At 40.9% G+C, this 18749-nt stretch overlaps 1 protein-coding gene across 1 annotated transcript in view; it reads right to left on the bottom strand.

The window, feature by feature from the left end:
* The window catches only part of gpc3 (glypican 3), a gene marked incomplete at both ends in the record, with an annotated part of 146622 nt that overhangs the window by 56512 nt on the left and 71361 nt on the right, over positions 1-18749 (bottom strand). The window contains one exon of the mRNA XM_080036106.1: positions 10171-10859. Coding sequence (XP_079892232.1) covers positions 10171-10859 — 689 coding nt within the window. The remainder of the gene's footprint in view (positions 1-10170; positions 10860-18749) is intronic.

The following is an 18749-nucleotide window of genomic DNA, read 5'->3' as shown; positions in this document are numbered from 1 at the left end:
CGATGTCTAGTATAATTTGGTTGAGTTTGCATTTGTATTCCTACTGCTACAACCATGTAGTGACTATGTATTCCATTTACAGTAGCAATTGACTAACTGATTTCTATTGTTTATCCATTTTAAACTGTTTATTAATTCATTTTAAGCAGTTTGTTCATCTATGTTTATTCATTACTTTTAGCTAACATATTTAAATGGTTTATTCATTTTCTACTAAAGGCTTGGACTGCAATAAAGCAAAGCTTCACCTAAAATCCTGTACTATTACATATTTTATGTTCAACCAGCTTTGATCAGTGTATCTCAATGCTTCGTATCCACAGTGTACAACTGAACATGTACATTTTTAAAAACCCTTCATTATTGATGTGGAGCTCAGTGATTCCCAACCCAGGCATTCTAAGTAATAAAGAGAAACACAATGTACTAACAACTTAAAAGAACATCTCAACAATAAGGAAGGAAAATACAAGACTGGCTATGATCACATATTTATGAAACTGATTTTTAACCGATCTTAGCACATCAGATATTAACTTGACACAACCCCCGTGGTGAGAAGCATTCCAGCCCTCAGTCTTTGGAGTGCATTCATCGGACTACTCTTTCTGAAACACGAGTTGCCTTTGTAGCTACATCTAAAATATAATATGTTTAAGTAATGGATAAAGAAATTAAATAGTTTGGCCAAAATTATTGCAAAATGACAGCAATCTTTTAGCTTATACCTTGTTAATTCAGCTCACTACCTTTTTTCAAATTGTATTTCTTTAATTAAACCCACCGGCTTACACAGGAATCTCAGTTTCACATTAATAAGACCTTCATATCCCAAAATATTTAGAAAATAATAATTTTAATTTATTCAGCATTTGATTATGTTCCATAAATGTCTTTTAACACTTCCTGGAACAGTCACAGCTGTGAAAAAAGTATTAAAGTTCATTATCTTTTATAGAGACTGTCCTGATACAGATGAAACAGTCTGTGGGTCTGACGTAGGTTCATGATTGCTTTCTTCAAGGCAGGATGGGAAACAGGTCCAACAAACGTTATAGATTCCCAGAGAAAGATCTATGAGAGGCTAATTGTATGAACTGAGAGAACAATGAAGATTTTATAAAAGGCTGTTTAGTGCAAAGGATGTTGTGCAAAGAAAGGGAGATTGCTAAACCAAATTAGCAGTATAATATGGCCATGCAAACAGCTGATCAGAAAGTAAGAAGACTAAAAGGAAAAGTTTGGCATTTTTGGAAATGCTCATTTGCTCTCTGGTCTAGAATTAGATGAGAAGATCAATAACTCTTTCATGTGTGTGAAGTCAGAGCCAGCAGCTGTTTAGCTTAGCAAGCAAAAAGAAATATCTGGCACGTTCCCCTCTTAAACTGGAAAATCTAGTTGTACACAAATTTGCAAGTCAGACCTTTGATATCCTTTAGGATTATAAAGTCACAAATTTAGAAGCAAAAAAAGAAAATTGGCAAAATTGGTATTTTTTTTTGTCAAGGAGCCATGTAGCATCTGTGTTTTACGCCTGCAGTGGACCACCTGATCAAATTCAACTTTGCAATGGGATTTAGCAAAAAGAAAATACTTTGATTTTAGCTCAGACTCACATATTATCATAAGTGTGGCTCAAAGCGGTTTTATAAGGAAAGTTTGCACATGCGCTTCAAGGTAAGCACAACTCGTTAGAAAAAATAATCCCTCTCTCCTTAATTGAACTGAGTTAATGTTGAAGTAGAAACTCATCACATTGAATGCACACATTTAAAGCTATAGTGTGTAACTTTTTCATATTAATGAATGGCGGTTACAATCAAGCCATTGCCAAATGATTGACACAAAGATGATGAAGCCTATCAGCTTCACAAAACTCTATCTGGTTTTCTCAGTATGGCAGCGTTTACAAACTGGTGTCCCCCCCCCCCCCCCCCCCCTCGGACACTGGTGCAGGAGTTAAGAAGATTCCGAAGAAATGTTGTAGTAGTAGTTGATTCTACTGCTAGGAAAAAACTGGACGTACAGCAGGAGGCATAACATTCATGCACAATCAACGAAAGGCTTACCTCGTGTAGATGCGCCGACATTGTTGTTGTAATTACTCAGAATTACTTATGGGGGCAAAATAAGGTACTCACTATAGCTTTATAAACGGGGTCTGATTTTACTGCAGCCTATGTGTTCGAAATGATTCATAAAGAATAAGAAATGCAGCAGAGATTGAAGCAACAGTTTGGGTGTCATTTGAACATCTTGAGCTATTTCTGTGCACAACAGGGAAAAAATGATTATGACAGAAAAAGTGTTACAGACAAAAAGTAGTGAACAGGCACTACATGACTACAAAGGGGGATATGTGACATTAGACGTGTAGCTATTCACCCAGATGTGTGGAGGGTGTAACAACACACACCCCATGCTCTCAGCTGCGGTGTATATCTCCTGTTATCCTGGTCAGATCCATCATATTTCTGTCTCAACCTACTTCCTGATGTCATCTTCAGCCGAAGGGTCGCTAGGTGATGGATGACTCCTCTACACTCTCCTGTCCTCCCTTCCCTTGGGCTCTGGCTCTTCACACTATCCCCACCATTTTTCTTTAATTCTCTCCCTCTTGCTGTCCCTCTCTCTCTCTCTTTCTCTCTCTCTCTCTCTTCCTCTTTATCTGTCTCTCTCTGTCTCTCTTTATCTCTTTCCCTCCCTCTCTTTCTCCTCAGTAACCGGTAAAAATAGAGCGTCATAAATCATACATCTTCTTCTCTCAAACAAGCGCGTATCAGCCAGAGAAATACATGTCGAGAGGGCTACAGTTTAGTTCAGTTTAATAAGGTCCCCATTCACTTCTTAGTAAACATCAATATATGATATCAAAGTTGGGTGTCTTGAAAAGCTTCTAAAAAAAATCGGATTGAAAATAAGTGTTCATGAATGAATATTCTCAAGTTTCACACTGTCTAGTATAGTCAGCATATATAAATAGTGTTCTACAGTTCTATTTCTTGAGTAAATAAATACAATTTTCAATTTTTATGAAAATATATTTGATCACTTTCTGAAATACCGTACTTTTCGGCCTTCAAGCCGCGACTTTTTCCCCCGTTTTTCGACCTTGTTATTACACAGCACGGTATATATTCTGTAGCTACTAGGGATGGGCGTTAGTAATCGAGTACTCGAGTACTCCTCGTTTCAAATGATCTCGATTGGTGGATGAGGAAAATCGTTTTTTTTTTTTTTTTAGTGTTTTGTAGTCTGTAGGCCGGCCGGCGGGCCGCCCCTATTTTAAAATGTTATATATGTGTACAAAACGGCACAAAACGGATATAAAGTTTAACAAAATTAAATATTTTGATCCAAGTTAAATAAACTAAGCGTTGTGTCAAACAGAAACCGCAAATAACTGCCACCTCCGTGCAGCGCAGCCAGTGTGTGGTCTCCACAGCACCGCGGAGCTGAATGCGGTGCTGGAAAACTTGGAAAGTCACGTAAAGAAGCCAGGTTGACTTCGGGCACATTCGAGCAAACGACATTTAAGAAGCCTTTATTATGGAATATAGGATTGAGATTCAAAAGCCGACCGGTGTAATGTTCCGTTAACGAGGAATTAGTCGCGGTAATTAGTCACGGACAGGAGTGAGCATTCCGCGGTTGGATATACTACTAGCCTACTTCTACTGCTTTGGTGAGTTATTTAGCCTATCTATGTGTTTAAATTGTAGGACAATAATTTTATTGTATTTGCTGCCCTTCTTATTTTAAATGTCTATTTTGATTGTTAGCCAACTACAGCCCATGCTTTTTTTCTCTCTCTTTTTTCTCTCTCCACCGCAGACCTACTCGATCGCTTTAAATTGTGGCCCGCTTATTTAATTACTTTCAGTTAGGAAAATGTGTTTTAAACTTGTGGAAATAAATCCTTAATATCATATGGCAACTGTGACTGTTTGACATAAGCATTGAGCGCTTTATTGCGGTCAACCGTTGTTCTGTAGACAGATGCGTTGCGTTCTAAAAATAGAAAAAAGTTTAACGAGGAATCGATTGATCCTCGAGGAATGCAAGCGATCACACGAGTAGCGAAAACACTCGTGCCCATCCCTAATAGCTACTATTGCACAAAATGGTAACAGGTTATGCAAATATGCAACTTGTTTGTTGAAATGTTAATATATGGGAGCTTCCTCAAGCAGCCATCTCTTTCCCGACAATCCCCTCTGTGCACAAACTCTTACATATGGTAATTAAACATTATAACACCTGCGGCTTATTGTCCAGTGCGGCATATAGTACGGAAAGTACGGTACTTAACTTATGTAATGAATTCCATGCCACTATTTCTCGATAATGCATTGTCCTTTGTATTTAACTAGTTCTACCGGGAAGCAACAGAAAACTATTCTCTGATGGCTGAGGGGTGAATGAGAGAGAGAGCGAGAGAGAAAGAGAGAGAGAGAGAGAGAGAGAAAGAGAGAGAGAGAGAGAGAGAGAGAGTGAGAGCGAGAGAGAGAGAGAAAGAGAGAGAAGGATTGTTGAGAATGACATGTGGAGAGATGGAACTGAATGACATCATCAAACTCCAGGAGAACGGTGGGAGGTTGTCATGGGGGATAGATAGTAGCTGCGGGGATCTTGGCTGGATCTCTCTGCCTCTCTGAACATTGGTTGATTCACACCGGAGTCGCACCGCACGGAGGAAATTAACGTTAACATGCCAGAGAGCAGAGGGCTAGTGAAGGAGAGTGGCCATCTTTAAGACAGCAAAGTAACATGTTGTGAGTCCACAGAGAAAAGGAGAAGACTGTCCCTGTGTTCCAATCCCCATACTTCCCTGATATTTTCTATGGTATAGAAAAATATTTAGGATGTCCAAATTCTTGTGGTCAGATGCAGCATGCTTAATATACCCAACTGCCTATACTACATCCGGTAGGGATTTTTAAGTGTGGAAATCAGCAACTTTTTGGGCGATTATGACCCATAATCCCCTGCGCATCAGAAGTGATGCGACGGATATGTAAGCAAGAGGCAAGTTCTAGGTGTGATGATACGATGAAATAAGTACGTAAAAGTATGTACCAATTGTAAGCCTACTGTATCTAACTATATTATTTATTTATTTATTATGAAAATATGTAGTATGTAGAAAAGATAAAAGAATGAGTATGCGATCTGGAACGCAGCCTTTGTTTTGAGAGGTGGGGAAGGGCACAAATACAGGGGGTTTGTGGGTCCTAAGTGAGACAAATATGTTCGATTAGAATCCCATTTCTTGCATTTCTATGTACACATAGGGACTATAGTGGAACATATCCAGGAAGTAATAAAGTTGGTCTTCATGATACATTTTGCCAGAAAGAATAGCACTAAAGTATAGGTATGTATAAGAGAAAGCTTTCTAACTAATGAATGTTAACATGCCAGGGATGTAGAGTGGTCATTTTTAACCCAGCAGAATAACATGTTGCTAGGCCACGGAGAAGAGAAAAGATGTCTCTCTCTCTCTCTCTCTCTCTCTCTCTCGCTAACCTTCTCTCACTCTGTCCCTCTGTCCCTCTCTCTCTCTTTGTCTGTCTCTCTCTCTCTCTCTCTCTCTATCTCTCTCTCACACCTCCAGAACTCTAGACTCGACCCGTTTGTCACGCTCAGTAACTGTTGGTCTCTCACTGGAGGGGAGGTGAGAGCAACCAACCAAGCACGGCTACAGCTCTAACAAGCACATTTAACCACAGAACAACACATAGGTTGTGTTCAAAACCGCCTCCTAACATAAGAATCATATATGACATCAACTTGAGAATGTGGTGCTTAGAAGGTGAGTTTTGTCTTACTAATCTTGATGTATTTTCCTTTGTTTTTACTATCTCTTAAAAGCAATTTCTAATGTCTAATCTTGATGTATTTTTATGCCCCTGTATAGCACTTTGAATTGCCTTGTGTCTGAATTGTGCTATAGGCCTATAAATAAACGGCCTTCCCTTGCCTTACCATACCTACTTAACCACCCCAGAATGCATTGCATCTCTTCAGAGTATTGTTCATAGATCCATTATGTTCCTGTCAAGTGTCAATGAAAGAACGCTCAAGGTTTTCACTCACCGCTACATGTTGACGACTCGAAGACAAGCTAGAACCAGACAACTGTTTAAGTGAACAAGTCAAACACACTTTACCATTTAGCATTTGCCCCAGTAAAAATGTCTATGGTGCCATTACCAGTATATAAACACATTCACATTCAAGTTGTAGCAACTTCTCATTGTAGACAGTATATTTGGTCAATTGCTATACCATATACTCAACAATAAATGAACAACACAGCACCAGCTGTACCTATGACAACAATACATTCCACATCACAAAAGTGTTGCACAGATACTGACTGTGGTAAAACACCATGAAACTATGTTGCACAATCTCTAAATCTCTAATCTCTAAAAAGGATTTGTTTCATTGAAATGAATACATGCAACCATTTTTCACTGTCTAGGATTTCTGACTTGGGCGCCCCCTTCTGGTGATGACGAAAATGACTCGACATCACATTAACAGATGCGAGTACTTCAGGCTTAGTGGTGACTGATTTGACCACAGATCTCCAAATGACGGAATGGAATATACATTTATTGTGATTCAGTGACTGGACAATCTACAGTGAAACATGAAAAAACACCGCAGTAGTCCTTTAATCCCTCAGTTTATTCACAGGACTCTCTGAAGTGGTTATATTGAGGTGAAGTAATCAGGTGTTGTCTAATTATGGGCCAGCTCCCATTTCTCCTGAGACAAAATTAGCCTTTAGGGAAACGATGCGTCTGCCCCTTCAATGACACCGGTGACTGAGCAAGGAGTGTGTGTGTGTGTGTGTGAGTGAGATTACATTCAAACACACACACACACACACACACACTCACACACTTGTCACAGTGCTGAACAATACAATAGCGAAGCAGCTTTCATCCCATTTAGTGGAACCAGAGTCAGAGCCCAAAATACAGTCTGAAGTCTAAAGTAATCTGTGGAGGCTGGAACTGCAGACTTAAGGGACAAACTGCAGGTGAATAGGGTAACACGTTTTCGTATAACTGCTTCTTCAGAAATGCTTGAATAAATATGCCAATTTGGTAATATTAAGTGCAATGATATAAACAAATAAACAACAAAATGTATCTTAAATCAAACAATAAACAATATATGAAAGAAGCCTTATGTCATAACCTTCAGAATAGTGCTTGGAATGATTAAGTTGATGTAATTGCTTGTCAAGTTGAGATTTTTGGTTCAGAGTATTAAGAAAAAATAATGTTTAGATATTGGCAGTTTAAGATGGTTGTATAGGAGAAAAATACGCAAAAAAGCAGTGTCTAGTAAATGGAAGAATACATGTTATGGAAGCAAAACAGCCAAAAATCTCCCAAAATTGACCAGAACTTGAAAAAAATATGTTTTTGCCTGCAGGTTCTCACCTTAAATAAGCCCACACAGGACTTATTAATTCTGGATAAAGATTTATCTCTCTCTCTCTCTCTCACTCACACACACACACACACACACACACACACAGCAATTTCCCCAAAGGCAGCGCCTCATGCATATACAACCACGCCCTCATGCTGTAGAGTAAGTGAGGTCAACCTGTGTGTTAATAAATTATGGGTTCTGAGTGGAAACCTGCTCACCGCGGGGATTCGGGGTGTGAGAGTGAAAAGTTCAGCAGAAGCAAAATCACCATCCAAGCTCCTGCTCTCTCTCTCTCTCGCTCTCTCTATCTATCCCTGCCTCTCTCTGCCTCTCTCTTTCTCCTGCTCTCTCTCTCTCCCCCTCTCTCCATCTCTCCATTTTTCATGAGGCCTTCTCCCTCACTTCACATGTGGGCTACGAATAAAGTTGACGGTTTTATCGGCGTAGTTGAAACACCCACACATAGCAGGTCAACACTGCCGAGGAGTGAGAGACTAGAGAGGTGTGCTCTCTGTCTGGCTTCCAGAGAAAATACAAGCTTCTCTCTCCTGTCCATTGCTTTAATGCATCCCATCTCCAGTCACTTAGACTGTGGGGGAATGCTCGCTGCGAAATAACGTGTTGTAGGTCAGTTGTAGCGGCGTCTAGTTGAGTGTGTGTGAATTTTTATTACAAGGTGAGGTGAAGAAAGGTAGCCTGGAACACTTATCGTCAAATACAAACCTATCCTACCCAGCCCTCACTCAGTAAAAGCATTTGAACCGCATTTGAACTTTGTAAGAATGTGATATTTCTGTCATTTAAGGGTTCCACCACGATGTTAGCCACACACCACATCGTAAAATGTTTGCTTTTATATTAATTTCAATGAGACCGCTGTGTTGGCAATGCGATGGTGCTGACAAAGAGTAATACAATCTGGAAATATATCACTCGACTAAAGGTTCCTCTTAAAGGTGCAGTATGTAACAGAGGTGTATTTTGGTGGCAACGATAGGGGGAAAAGTTACAGAGTGCAATGCTCCATTTCAACCCCTCCAGTTCAGAGAATTTACTGAAGCTATATACGGTGGCCTTCAAGGACAAGAAACTAGTTACTAAAGATGGCATCATCCACCACTGCCTCAAGTCTTTCCACAATATGAAGTGATGAGGTGAAGATGTACTGTATGTATCTATTTTATAGTACTTCTTCTTCCAACAGGTGCATTTCTCCAGGACACCCACTATGTTTGAAAACACATAAGGCCGTTAAGTTTGTCCTTTCTGTGCTACTGTAGAAACATGGCGGTGCAACATGGCAGCACGCCATGCTCCAATGTTGATATAAAACACCAATCCTCAGGTAAAAAAAACAGCAATGCCTTCTACAAACTGAACCTTTAATAAGACATGCTCCCATAGACAAATAATTAGTGAACTTTTGGTAGGAATCTTTGAGACTTTAACTACACTTTCCTGGAAGTTTACTCACATTAGTTTATGTCGCTAAACTTTCTTTCCGTCGAAATACACTCAAACTGTCCAACTGCAAAAGGGATGTTATAAAATTCTGGATGAAAAGATAAATATTGAGCATCACACAAGAAAATTAATTGCACTGCAGTGTGTTGCCGCAGTCTACAGTCTAGTGGTGTAATTTTGTACTTAACAAAAGGTGATGAGACAGCGTTGGAATAATGACCCTTTTTTATTTCCAAACACAATGCATCACTGAGCGCGTTTCTACCGCATGACTGTGTGTAAAGGAGCTCGTCCGTACCTATGGGAACAGAGCTGAGCGGTGCAGTAATTTTGGTTTAGTTCAAACTCGATTAAACTTTATTGTCTGTCGACTCGCATTCAACGAAACATAGCCTTGTCATTCTAAAATAGTGCAACCTGTTAAAAAGCTATTAGGTCCAATAAAAATGAAAAGGCCAAAGAGGGATATCAGTGGATTATGTGTGTGTGGGAAGTCAGCAATCCTTTGTCCGTCTTTTCAGCCAGAGAAGGGGGATGTAATGCTCATGTTATATTGGCTAAAGAACACGCAAATACTTAATTAGCTATTGTAGCCGGTAAACAACCTTGAAACACACAATTCAGTTCTTTTCACACACACATGAGTTTGCCCAAGAACGAAGAAGGAAAAATACTGGACAAAAAAATTGAGTACAAACTCACTCAAGCTGGACTTCCTTCAGGGGATATTTTAATTGTCTCTCCAATGTAGCCCCTTGTATTTGTTTTAGGGAGAGAGTCTATACAGTCTGATACCCACTCACTGAGTGTGAAATAGGGCTGCACAATTAAATCGAAATATAATCAAAATCACCGTATGACCTATTGCCTTTTTTCAGAATCGCAGGAAGGTGCAGTATTTATTAAATGTGACTAAATACCATTTTAGATGGACTATGGCCTTTCCTGCCTATACGTCATATTCTACAAACTTAAGAAAGCATCGTTGTTGTTGTTGTTTGTACAGAATCCTGAAAAATCCCACTGAAATCATTTGAATATGTTTTCCAAAGAAAATGGGAATAATCATGTAAAATGTATCATTCCCTCTAATATCTAAAATCATATCGCAATGTAAATATCAGTCACAAGAATCTAAATAAGTAAAATTTTCTAAATCGTGTGTGTGCGTGTGTGTGTGTGTGTGTGTGTGTGTGTATGTGTGCATGTGTGTGTGTGTGTGTGTGCGTTTGTGCTTGTACTCACCAGTGCAGTGAGGCGTGTGCGTGCGTTCACCGCGTGCTTCAGAGCCAGTTTGATCATAGCAGGCAGCCTGAGCACCACAGCCTCCATGTCCTGCTCTCCTCTCATGCCGCCCGCCAGCCTCCCCAACCCGTCTACGTAGCTCCTCCAGTGGGGCTGCACCTCGGCCGCGCCCCCTAGACATCCACCCATCACCGCCTGACAGAAGCCCTTACAGGCGGGGGGTCCCAACATGCCTTGGCAGTGTGGGCAGTACCATAACCTTAACAGGGCTTTGCTACAGTCCCGGTTAGGCCTAAGGTGGTCGGTTGTGTTGATCACTTCGATTCCTAAGTTTAGTGCTTGGAGAAAGACCCTAGTGGCCAAAAGCGAACGGGACAGATGGGTCATCATGAGTTTGGGATACGGCCCGAAAGCTCCCGAATCTTTCCAGGCCCCTCTGACACACTCCTCGGACACAGAGGAGGCGCTACCCCCTCCCAGAAGGCGGCGGTAGGCCAGGGGGAAGAGGCGGCCGTACAGCAGGGTCACCATATGGTCCACGCTGGAGTCTGATCCCAGGATGTAGAGGGACATGTCCAGGAAGAGCTGTCCCACGGAGCTCTGAGCCGCCCCGCCCAGACCAGGGAACTCTGCCTTCAGCATGGACAGAGTGGAGTTACGGCCATGACGCAGCACCAGGTCAAAGGCCTCTGCAACAAAGAGCAAAGAAGAATGAATATTTTGTTTATCTGTCTGGATATTTACATGACCCTTCCCACATTGAATTATACAAACACATTAAAGTGGCTATGAGGATCTTCTGGTTTTGTTGATTGTATAAAACAAAAGCGGAAATGTTTGTACGAAAAATAGCGTTTTTTTCACTGATGGTCTCGTTTGAGGATTGAGAGAGGAACAACTGAAGAGTCAGTTGAGGTGATAGTTGGGCAACCTTTCCAAGAGCTACTGCATTGCATTCAGCAGGTGATAATATCCATCTGTAATCACACCAACTATGCTGAACTGTCAAATAATAGGAAGCAATTTAGTTAAAAAAACACGAAACATGGATGGATGATTAGCCCCACATGGTGGACTAAACATCAATCCACCAGCACAGAGCAGCACAGTCAAAGGCCTCTGCAAGAAAAGCAAAGAAGAATATGATTGAATAAATATTTTATTTTCATGTCTGGTAACTGGAAGTGACTGCACGGTTGTAGCACTTTAACACACTGTGCCACATCAGACTTTTAACCTATTCTTGATTGTTGTCATTTTGATCTGTGGTACAGTAAAGGGCTGGGGGGAACCATATGATGTTTTATTTATATACGCAAATGCACAAGAAAATGACAACTGAATGAATCTTGAGTCGTACACTTAACCCATTCGACAGTCTTTTCAGTAAATTATACTTCAATTAATTTTCACAAATGTAATATTTTTTATATATACAATAAGTTCTTCTCAGTTTTGTCTTTTGGCAGATTTCTTTCCATTAGTTTTTTGAAAATAATTTTGTAGAAAGTCCACATTCTATTAGGAAATACAATTCTGTATTTCAGATGCCTATTCAGTACTAATAGAGGAGAGAGGAATAATAAAAAGAGTCAAACGAGGTGATAGTTATAGGCAACCTTTCAGAGAGCTATTGCGTTGCATTCAGCAGGTGATGATATGCCTCTGTAATCACAACAACTACGCCGAGCTGTCAAAAAATATGAAGCAATTTAGTTCAAAAACACTCAACACTCAAAGAGACGCAAACATCCAACCCATCGCTAACGATCACAGTCAGGGGAATCTTCCCACGCACTGCACTCTAGTTCACTTCTCCCAGTGTTTCTACATCTGTTATTTTCTCTAATGGGACTGCTCACACACACACACACACACACACACACACACACACACACACACACGTTTGTACAGCTATACTTGTGAGGACCTAAACATAATTATATCCTGAACCTTAAAACCTTGTCTCAACCCTCAACCAGCCCTTTAAAGGCCCGTCCCGAAGTGAGAAAAATCCTCACTCAAAACTCAAATTGGTTCTCACGAAAAAGTTGTAGAAGTACACACGTACACACACACACACACACACATAGGGACCCAATAAAAGGCAATTATTTGGGATATAAAGAGAGCAAATCTTCAGCAACACTTAAAAAGAATTGGGGTTTGACCTTTCAACACAGCTAAAGAGCAGACTACTAAAAAAGCAGAATACTTTCTTTTACTTTTTTAAAAATGTAAATAGGCCCTTTAACAGAGCGTTTTAATCTAATACATTAGTTAACATGGAGAAACGCCGCTGTGGGGATGTCAGCAGGAGGGGAGGGCTGCGTGGACGATTTGAGGAGTGAAAATAATCGTCTGCGTTTCAAGGCGCACACACAGTGAAGTCTTATCAACAAGGTGGCACAAGACGCCAGCGCTCTATCATCGACCCGCTAGCTAGCAGCAATGAGTGGGTCACCCCGACAACAGAGGGGATTTAAAGCTCCATTACTGAACTTAGCAGGGGTGCTGAGAGTCAGTGAAATGAAGCCTTAGACAGGCGATACCAAAAATCCCATTTATAGCGCCGCTAGTCCACTACATCACTTTGTTAGAGAGTGATAGCTATAACTGCTTTGTGGGGGGGAGGGGGAGGGGGGAGGGGGCTCTGGGGGAAAATCACTGGTTTAGGAGACATTAAGGGGGACGTTATTATTATTATTCTCGCACTACAGAAAGATAGCCATTTCATTTTTTGTTATTTGATTTTTCCCGCTTGGATGGTTTAATTTCTTTTTTCTCTTCATGCTTCTCTGAGGTCGACTGAGGCGCCGGGTTTATTCGGACGGCGCTGAGAAACGATGTGACGGCTGTGTCTCTTCTGTGCAGAACGAATAATGTTTTTCTAATGTTTTTTTCTGTGTGGCAATTTCCTCGCCCATAAAAGGAGGTCCCTGTGAAAATATGAAAATATCTGAGCAAAAGGAAATGAACATCAGTCCCTCTCTTAGAATAGCTGCTGCTGCTTGTGAGCATTATTCACAAACTGTTTTATTTAAATTACAAGATTTATAAGAAAAAATAACTTTATTCAGTTGATTTGAACTAGGGTTTTTACTGCTACAGCCTTGGTCTGATGTGACCACATGCTGCTAACCAAATAAATATATTACCGACTGTAATTTACATTACTGAGTCTCTTACATTGATGTTACAGTTATAGGCAATTCAAATCAATAAATAGCAGCAGGAGGGCATGGACATACACACGTTCATTCAGTTTGGTGGGAATTGAGGTGAAGGCAAGGCAAGTTTATTTATATAGCTCAGTTCAGACACAAGGCCATTCAAAGTGCTTTACAGGGGCAAGATTAAAATACATCAAGTATAAAAATACACATTAGAAAAGCAAATTAAAAATATGAATAGACACATCTGTGCGAGCTGAAACTCTTTCAACTTGAGAGAAAATTGCAATTCATGACCCGAGTGATGTTTTGCAGTAACACTCTACAGACCTACTAATCTGTTCTATCTATTCTGAACTCACCTTGAAATAAATCTGCTTTTCATGTTCAGTCACTTTATTATGTAAAGTGCTCATGCATTTATTTAAAGTGCTTTTTCTTTGTCTTCCAACAGGTGCATTTCCCCAGGACGCCCAAACCTGCAAGGCCGTTAAGTTTGTCCATTCCGTGCTACTACAAACATGCTGGTGCCCTCGCTCCTACGTAGATTCATAGGCCTCATGCTCATTCTAAGGAAAAAAACTAACTAAAATTACTTTTTCACGCTACTATACATTAATCGAAACGTCCTTATGAATATTATATTCCAAAAACGCCAAGTCCCATTACACACTGCACCTTTAAATGATAATGCATTTAAATCAACTATCAAATCTTGGGACAGTAGACCAAACTGGATCTACTATTAACCTTTGATCCCAACATGGGGCCACATTGGCTGCCTCTATAAAGTCTCGCTCTAAGCAAGTGATTTATCCCAGAACTACATCAGTGGTAAACATTAGCAGGCCGCAGAGGCTATAAATATGAATTAGTGTGTGTGTGTGTGTGTGTGTGTGTGTGTGTGTGTGTGTGTGTGTGTGTGTGTGTGTGTGTGTGTGTGTGTGAGTGTGTGCGTGTGCGTGTGCGTGTGTGTGTGTGTTAGTATGATGGAACAGGGTGGGAAAACAGCATGCTAGCTTGGGGATAGAGTTGCTGGGTGGATAGAGGTTGAGGAAAACATTTGAGGCTGTTACTGATCGAAAGTAAAAGGTGGAGTCAGTGATTTTGGAGAATGCTTGTTGTCAAAATCAATTTTTGTCAATATCAGTGAGTATCTCCTCATGATGCGCTACCTGTCTGTACTCTGTGTGCGCTGAAAAGAAATACAGTGTTAATACACAGCCCAGGCTCTGTAAACTAGCAGGCCTATGACAACTAAAGGGGTCCCACTAATAGCTAGTAACATACCCATTTACAGAGCCTAGGCTGTTTAATAACACTGCATTTGTTTCCAGAGCACACACAGTACGCGGATCATGAGGAGATATTCACTGATTTTGACAACAAGCATTCTCCAGAATCGCTGACTGCACCTTTAAAAGCATAGAGCAAATGCACCACCTCAAGGCCATACAGTATATTTGCTTTCTCCTTTTTCTTGGTTTTCTGTAAAAGCCTCTTCAATCAAACTGTGTAATTCAGCTGCTACCTGTAGTATCTCTTACACCACAAAGACGAGAGCCACTTTGTAACAGTAAAAGGAAAGACTAGAGGGCTCTCAGTAAATGCATTTCAACGGCTCTAATGTAAGTAGCAGGGGTCATGGTTAGAACCGTCGGGAGCCCATTTCGAGCGCTTTCTTTCATCGGTAAAAAGCTTGTGCGTAGGATCAAGTATCATCTAATGGAGGAGAGAGGGGCAGTACGTCAACGACCCTGTGACATCCAAGCACACATTACTGGATAGCAGCCCACAGAAAAACATACCGGGTCACGCTTAAAATTAGTAATAGCATTTATTTTGTCTGTGTCACATGGATGGAGGCATGCGGGCTGGCTGCTAGCTGCCTCCCCCGAGACGGAAGGCTTTTTGCAGACACTTCAACACGGACGGAAATGTCTCCTTTGCCTCTTTCCACCTATTTCACCAGCCAGATCATGTTTACTCTAAAGGGTTTTGGGGCATATCAGATTCACAGAGAGAAAGAGAGAAATATGGATATCCACTTAATAAGTCCAATATTCAACAGGCTCTCAATGAGAATAGTAGATGGAATAGTGGATTTTGTTACATCCTGAACGCTTTTTTTTATAATACCAACTTTTTTTGCATGTCACGTCTAGGGCTGTGCAATCTGTCATTTAATTTTATGCAATATTGTTTATTTTGTTGTGTCGTAAATCACACTCTTTGGTTGTATTTTTCATAATTTGGACAACAATTGCGTTTTTTTTACCATGTTGTCATTTTGGGCCTATGTTTATTTTATTTTCAGATTATCATGAATGTGAGCTTTATTTTGTATAGCTAAAACTGGTAAATGTGGTATTTTATACACCAAAATTTATGTTAGACCCATAGATTGTATATAATATGGATGTAGTATCCGTGCTGACCTCAGTTATTCACATGGCATCCAATAATCCTGGTTAAAGCGTGTCGCCATCTTGTGAGATTTTTACTCCGCCTCACGTCGGGCGGAGGGAGATACGCCCATCGAGCTGACGTATACCTCCGAGGCAAAGTGAGGGAAAACGGGCGGAGAGCTGTCACTCAAGAGATCGCGCCAATACATTTTAACCTCCAAAAGAATAAAAACTAGCCTACTAGAAAAAAATTCACCCCCCTCAGTGTTGTCTTTCAGATATTAACTAAACATACAGACTAGAATGGTTTTGTGGACCAGGCTGTAAATAGGTTTAATAAGACTTTGAAAACGGCCTGTCTAACAAGTGAGTCAAAGAAAATTTGCTCAGTCTTGGTACCACCCCCAGTGGCCACCGGAAGGTACTACAATTTTGGTCACTTCCTTATTGGATGCTGGTAAAAATCTGAGGTTTGGGGCTTGGTTACACCATGTTTTATTTGTTTTCTTATACAGTTGAAAAGGGCTTCCATTTTAACCTTTCCATGTGTCATGGTATACAAAATAATTATTCTTATCAATTTACAGAAAATGTGCCGTATCGTGATATGTATCGGTATATAAGATCTCTGGTCATATCACCCAGCCCTAATCACATCATTAATCAAAGCCTCCAACTAAACTGTGATCAAACCCCCCCGATTTCAGTTAGTTTAAGGTATGAAAAAAATTCGAATAAATCTGTGTCAAAGTTTGGTCACTTACTTCTGACACCTTAATGCTCTCCCAGTGACTCCAGCTCCGACATAAAACAGACTTCAGACTTTTCACATAATCTATGAACGGCCCGTCGAGTGAGAACATATTTGATGTTCATGAGGCCGTCCGTCTGGGTGTTACATAAGTCAAACTCCGAGGCTTCAGAACGCTCCAGACTGATTGAGTGACCGCTGACTGTGGTTTGACACACACACACACACACACACGCTGGGAAGACAGACATGTGCCGTACGACCTCATCAATCAGAGGCACACACACCTATTATCCCCAGCAGAGGAAAAACATCAATAAATTACCGGGCCAATGAGACTAATCCATCCCAGGTTGATGGCGTGTCACCTCTAGCCGCCATGGAGACCGATAGAGATGCTTTCTGCCACCTGGTCCCAGTGACATAAAGGTATTCAGGCAGGAGGGAGGGACGATCACAAAGACACATGACAGTACTGGGTGTAAAAACCTTATATCTCTAAAGTGTGATTTTGATGTAAGCAAGAGAAAGAGCCATATTTTTTAGGTTTCTGACTTTGGAATTTAGACTTTTTGGGGTGAATTCCATTAATATTATTCACTGATTTTGACCGAAAGTTAATTTTTCAACAAGCATTCTCCATAATCGCTGATTCCATCTCCAAAGAACGTTTGTAAAATGTTTACACAAACCGCGGCGAGAACGTCTGGATGTTTCGGCGAGTGGCCTGGACAAGCCGTCCCCGAAACGTTGATCCCTGACTTACTAGTTGACTGCTGGCTATGATCCAGGCTTTTGGATAGCCGTTTACGGAGCTGCAGCTGTGTATACACTACACAACAGACAGATGGTGAGTAGACATTAACTCTTTTTTGATAAAATCAGCTAAATGTGCCTTTAAGCCAACATTGGTCAAAAAGTATCTTGATGAATTTGCATTAAAAACCTGCAAATCCCTAAAATCTGGCGCTATAAGGTTTCCACATGAGCACAGGCTGACACATGCACAAACCTCCCAGCAGGCTTTGCATTCATTGACTGTAAACAATATGCTGTTTTCCCAGACACACTTCACTCTGATAAACCCACTAAACGACCTGTTGCAGGTAACAAGAGAGCGGCGCGTAAAGGTGGGGTCAATTGAGTCCGGTTGTCGCAGCCACGAGGTTAGGGCGGGGCAGAGCAAGGAGTGTGTGTAGGAGTGTGTGTGTGTGTGTGTGTGTGTGTGTGTGTGTGTGTGTGTGTGTGTGTGTGTGTGTATGGGGGGTGGGCTGATTCCAGGAACAAAGCAGACAGACAGGATGCTGGTAAGGCCGCGATAGCATCAGCAGCCGACCGTGAGGGCCAATGGACAGCGGGGCAGAAATGAGACACGTATCGGGTTACTCCATCTGCTAGAGAGCAAACACACACACACACACACACACACACACACACACACGCATACACAATGCATACACACACACGTACACAAAGCAATCACACAGCGCGCAGCAGTGGCCAGGTGGGCGAACATTTGGCAAACCGTAGTGGGAGGGCAAGGTGTGAGTCAGGTGCAAGGACTAGGGCCACACACCCACACACACAAACACACAGATACACACGCACACACACAAACACACACACCCACACCCACACACACACACACAGATACACAAACACACACACAAATACACGGTAGCAGATTTTCCCTCTCATTCATTACCTGCCTCCCTGTGAGTTTCTGGAAAATGTTTCCCCGCCGCTAGACGAAATAAGAAACAATAAGAATTCATCTTCTCGTCTTATTACCGCCGTCTGCTCCCCGTAAACAAATTAACCAAAGATGGAGTTCTGTTACTCTCACACAGGGAGTCTGTCATATTTTGAAACTACAAATACTTTGGTGTATTTTGAATTGATGGGTTTTGAAATGAAAAACGGTGCACAAGGTATAAGTTAATTTTTCAGAGTTTAGTTTAGTTTAATAACTGACTATATACAATAGCGTTCTTTTTGCAGATGGTCTCATTTACTGTTACAGGTCATTTACAATCATCAGGTTAAAATGTTTTAAATTATAAATTTACGAGGTTCCATATTTGAAACATTTAAAAGTTTCTCATAGTCTCTTTAATTTATATTGTATATTAAAATACATCCTCTCATTGTCAGTGATTGTAAAATTGTAAAGAATGTAAGATCTCCCATCCACTTCTGTCTTAATGAAAGCCAAGAAGCCCTGGACATGCACACAGACCGATATTC

Source organism: Ammodytes marinus, assembly GCF_949987685.1.
Source record: "Ammodytes marinus genome assembly, chromosome: 10".
Taxonomy (NCBI): Eukaryota; Metazoa; Chordata; class Actinopteri; order Uranoscopiformes; family Ammodytidae; genus Ammodytes; species Ammodytes marinus.
Note: the sequence above shows the minus strand (reverse complement) of the source record. Positions and strands in the feature narration are given on the sequence as shown.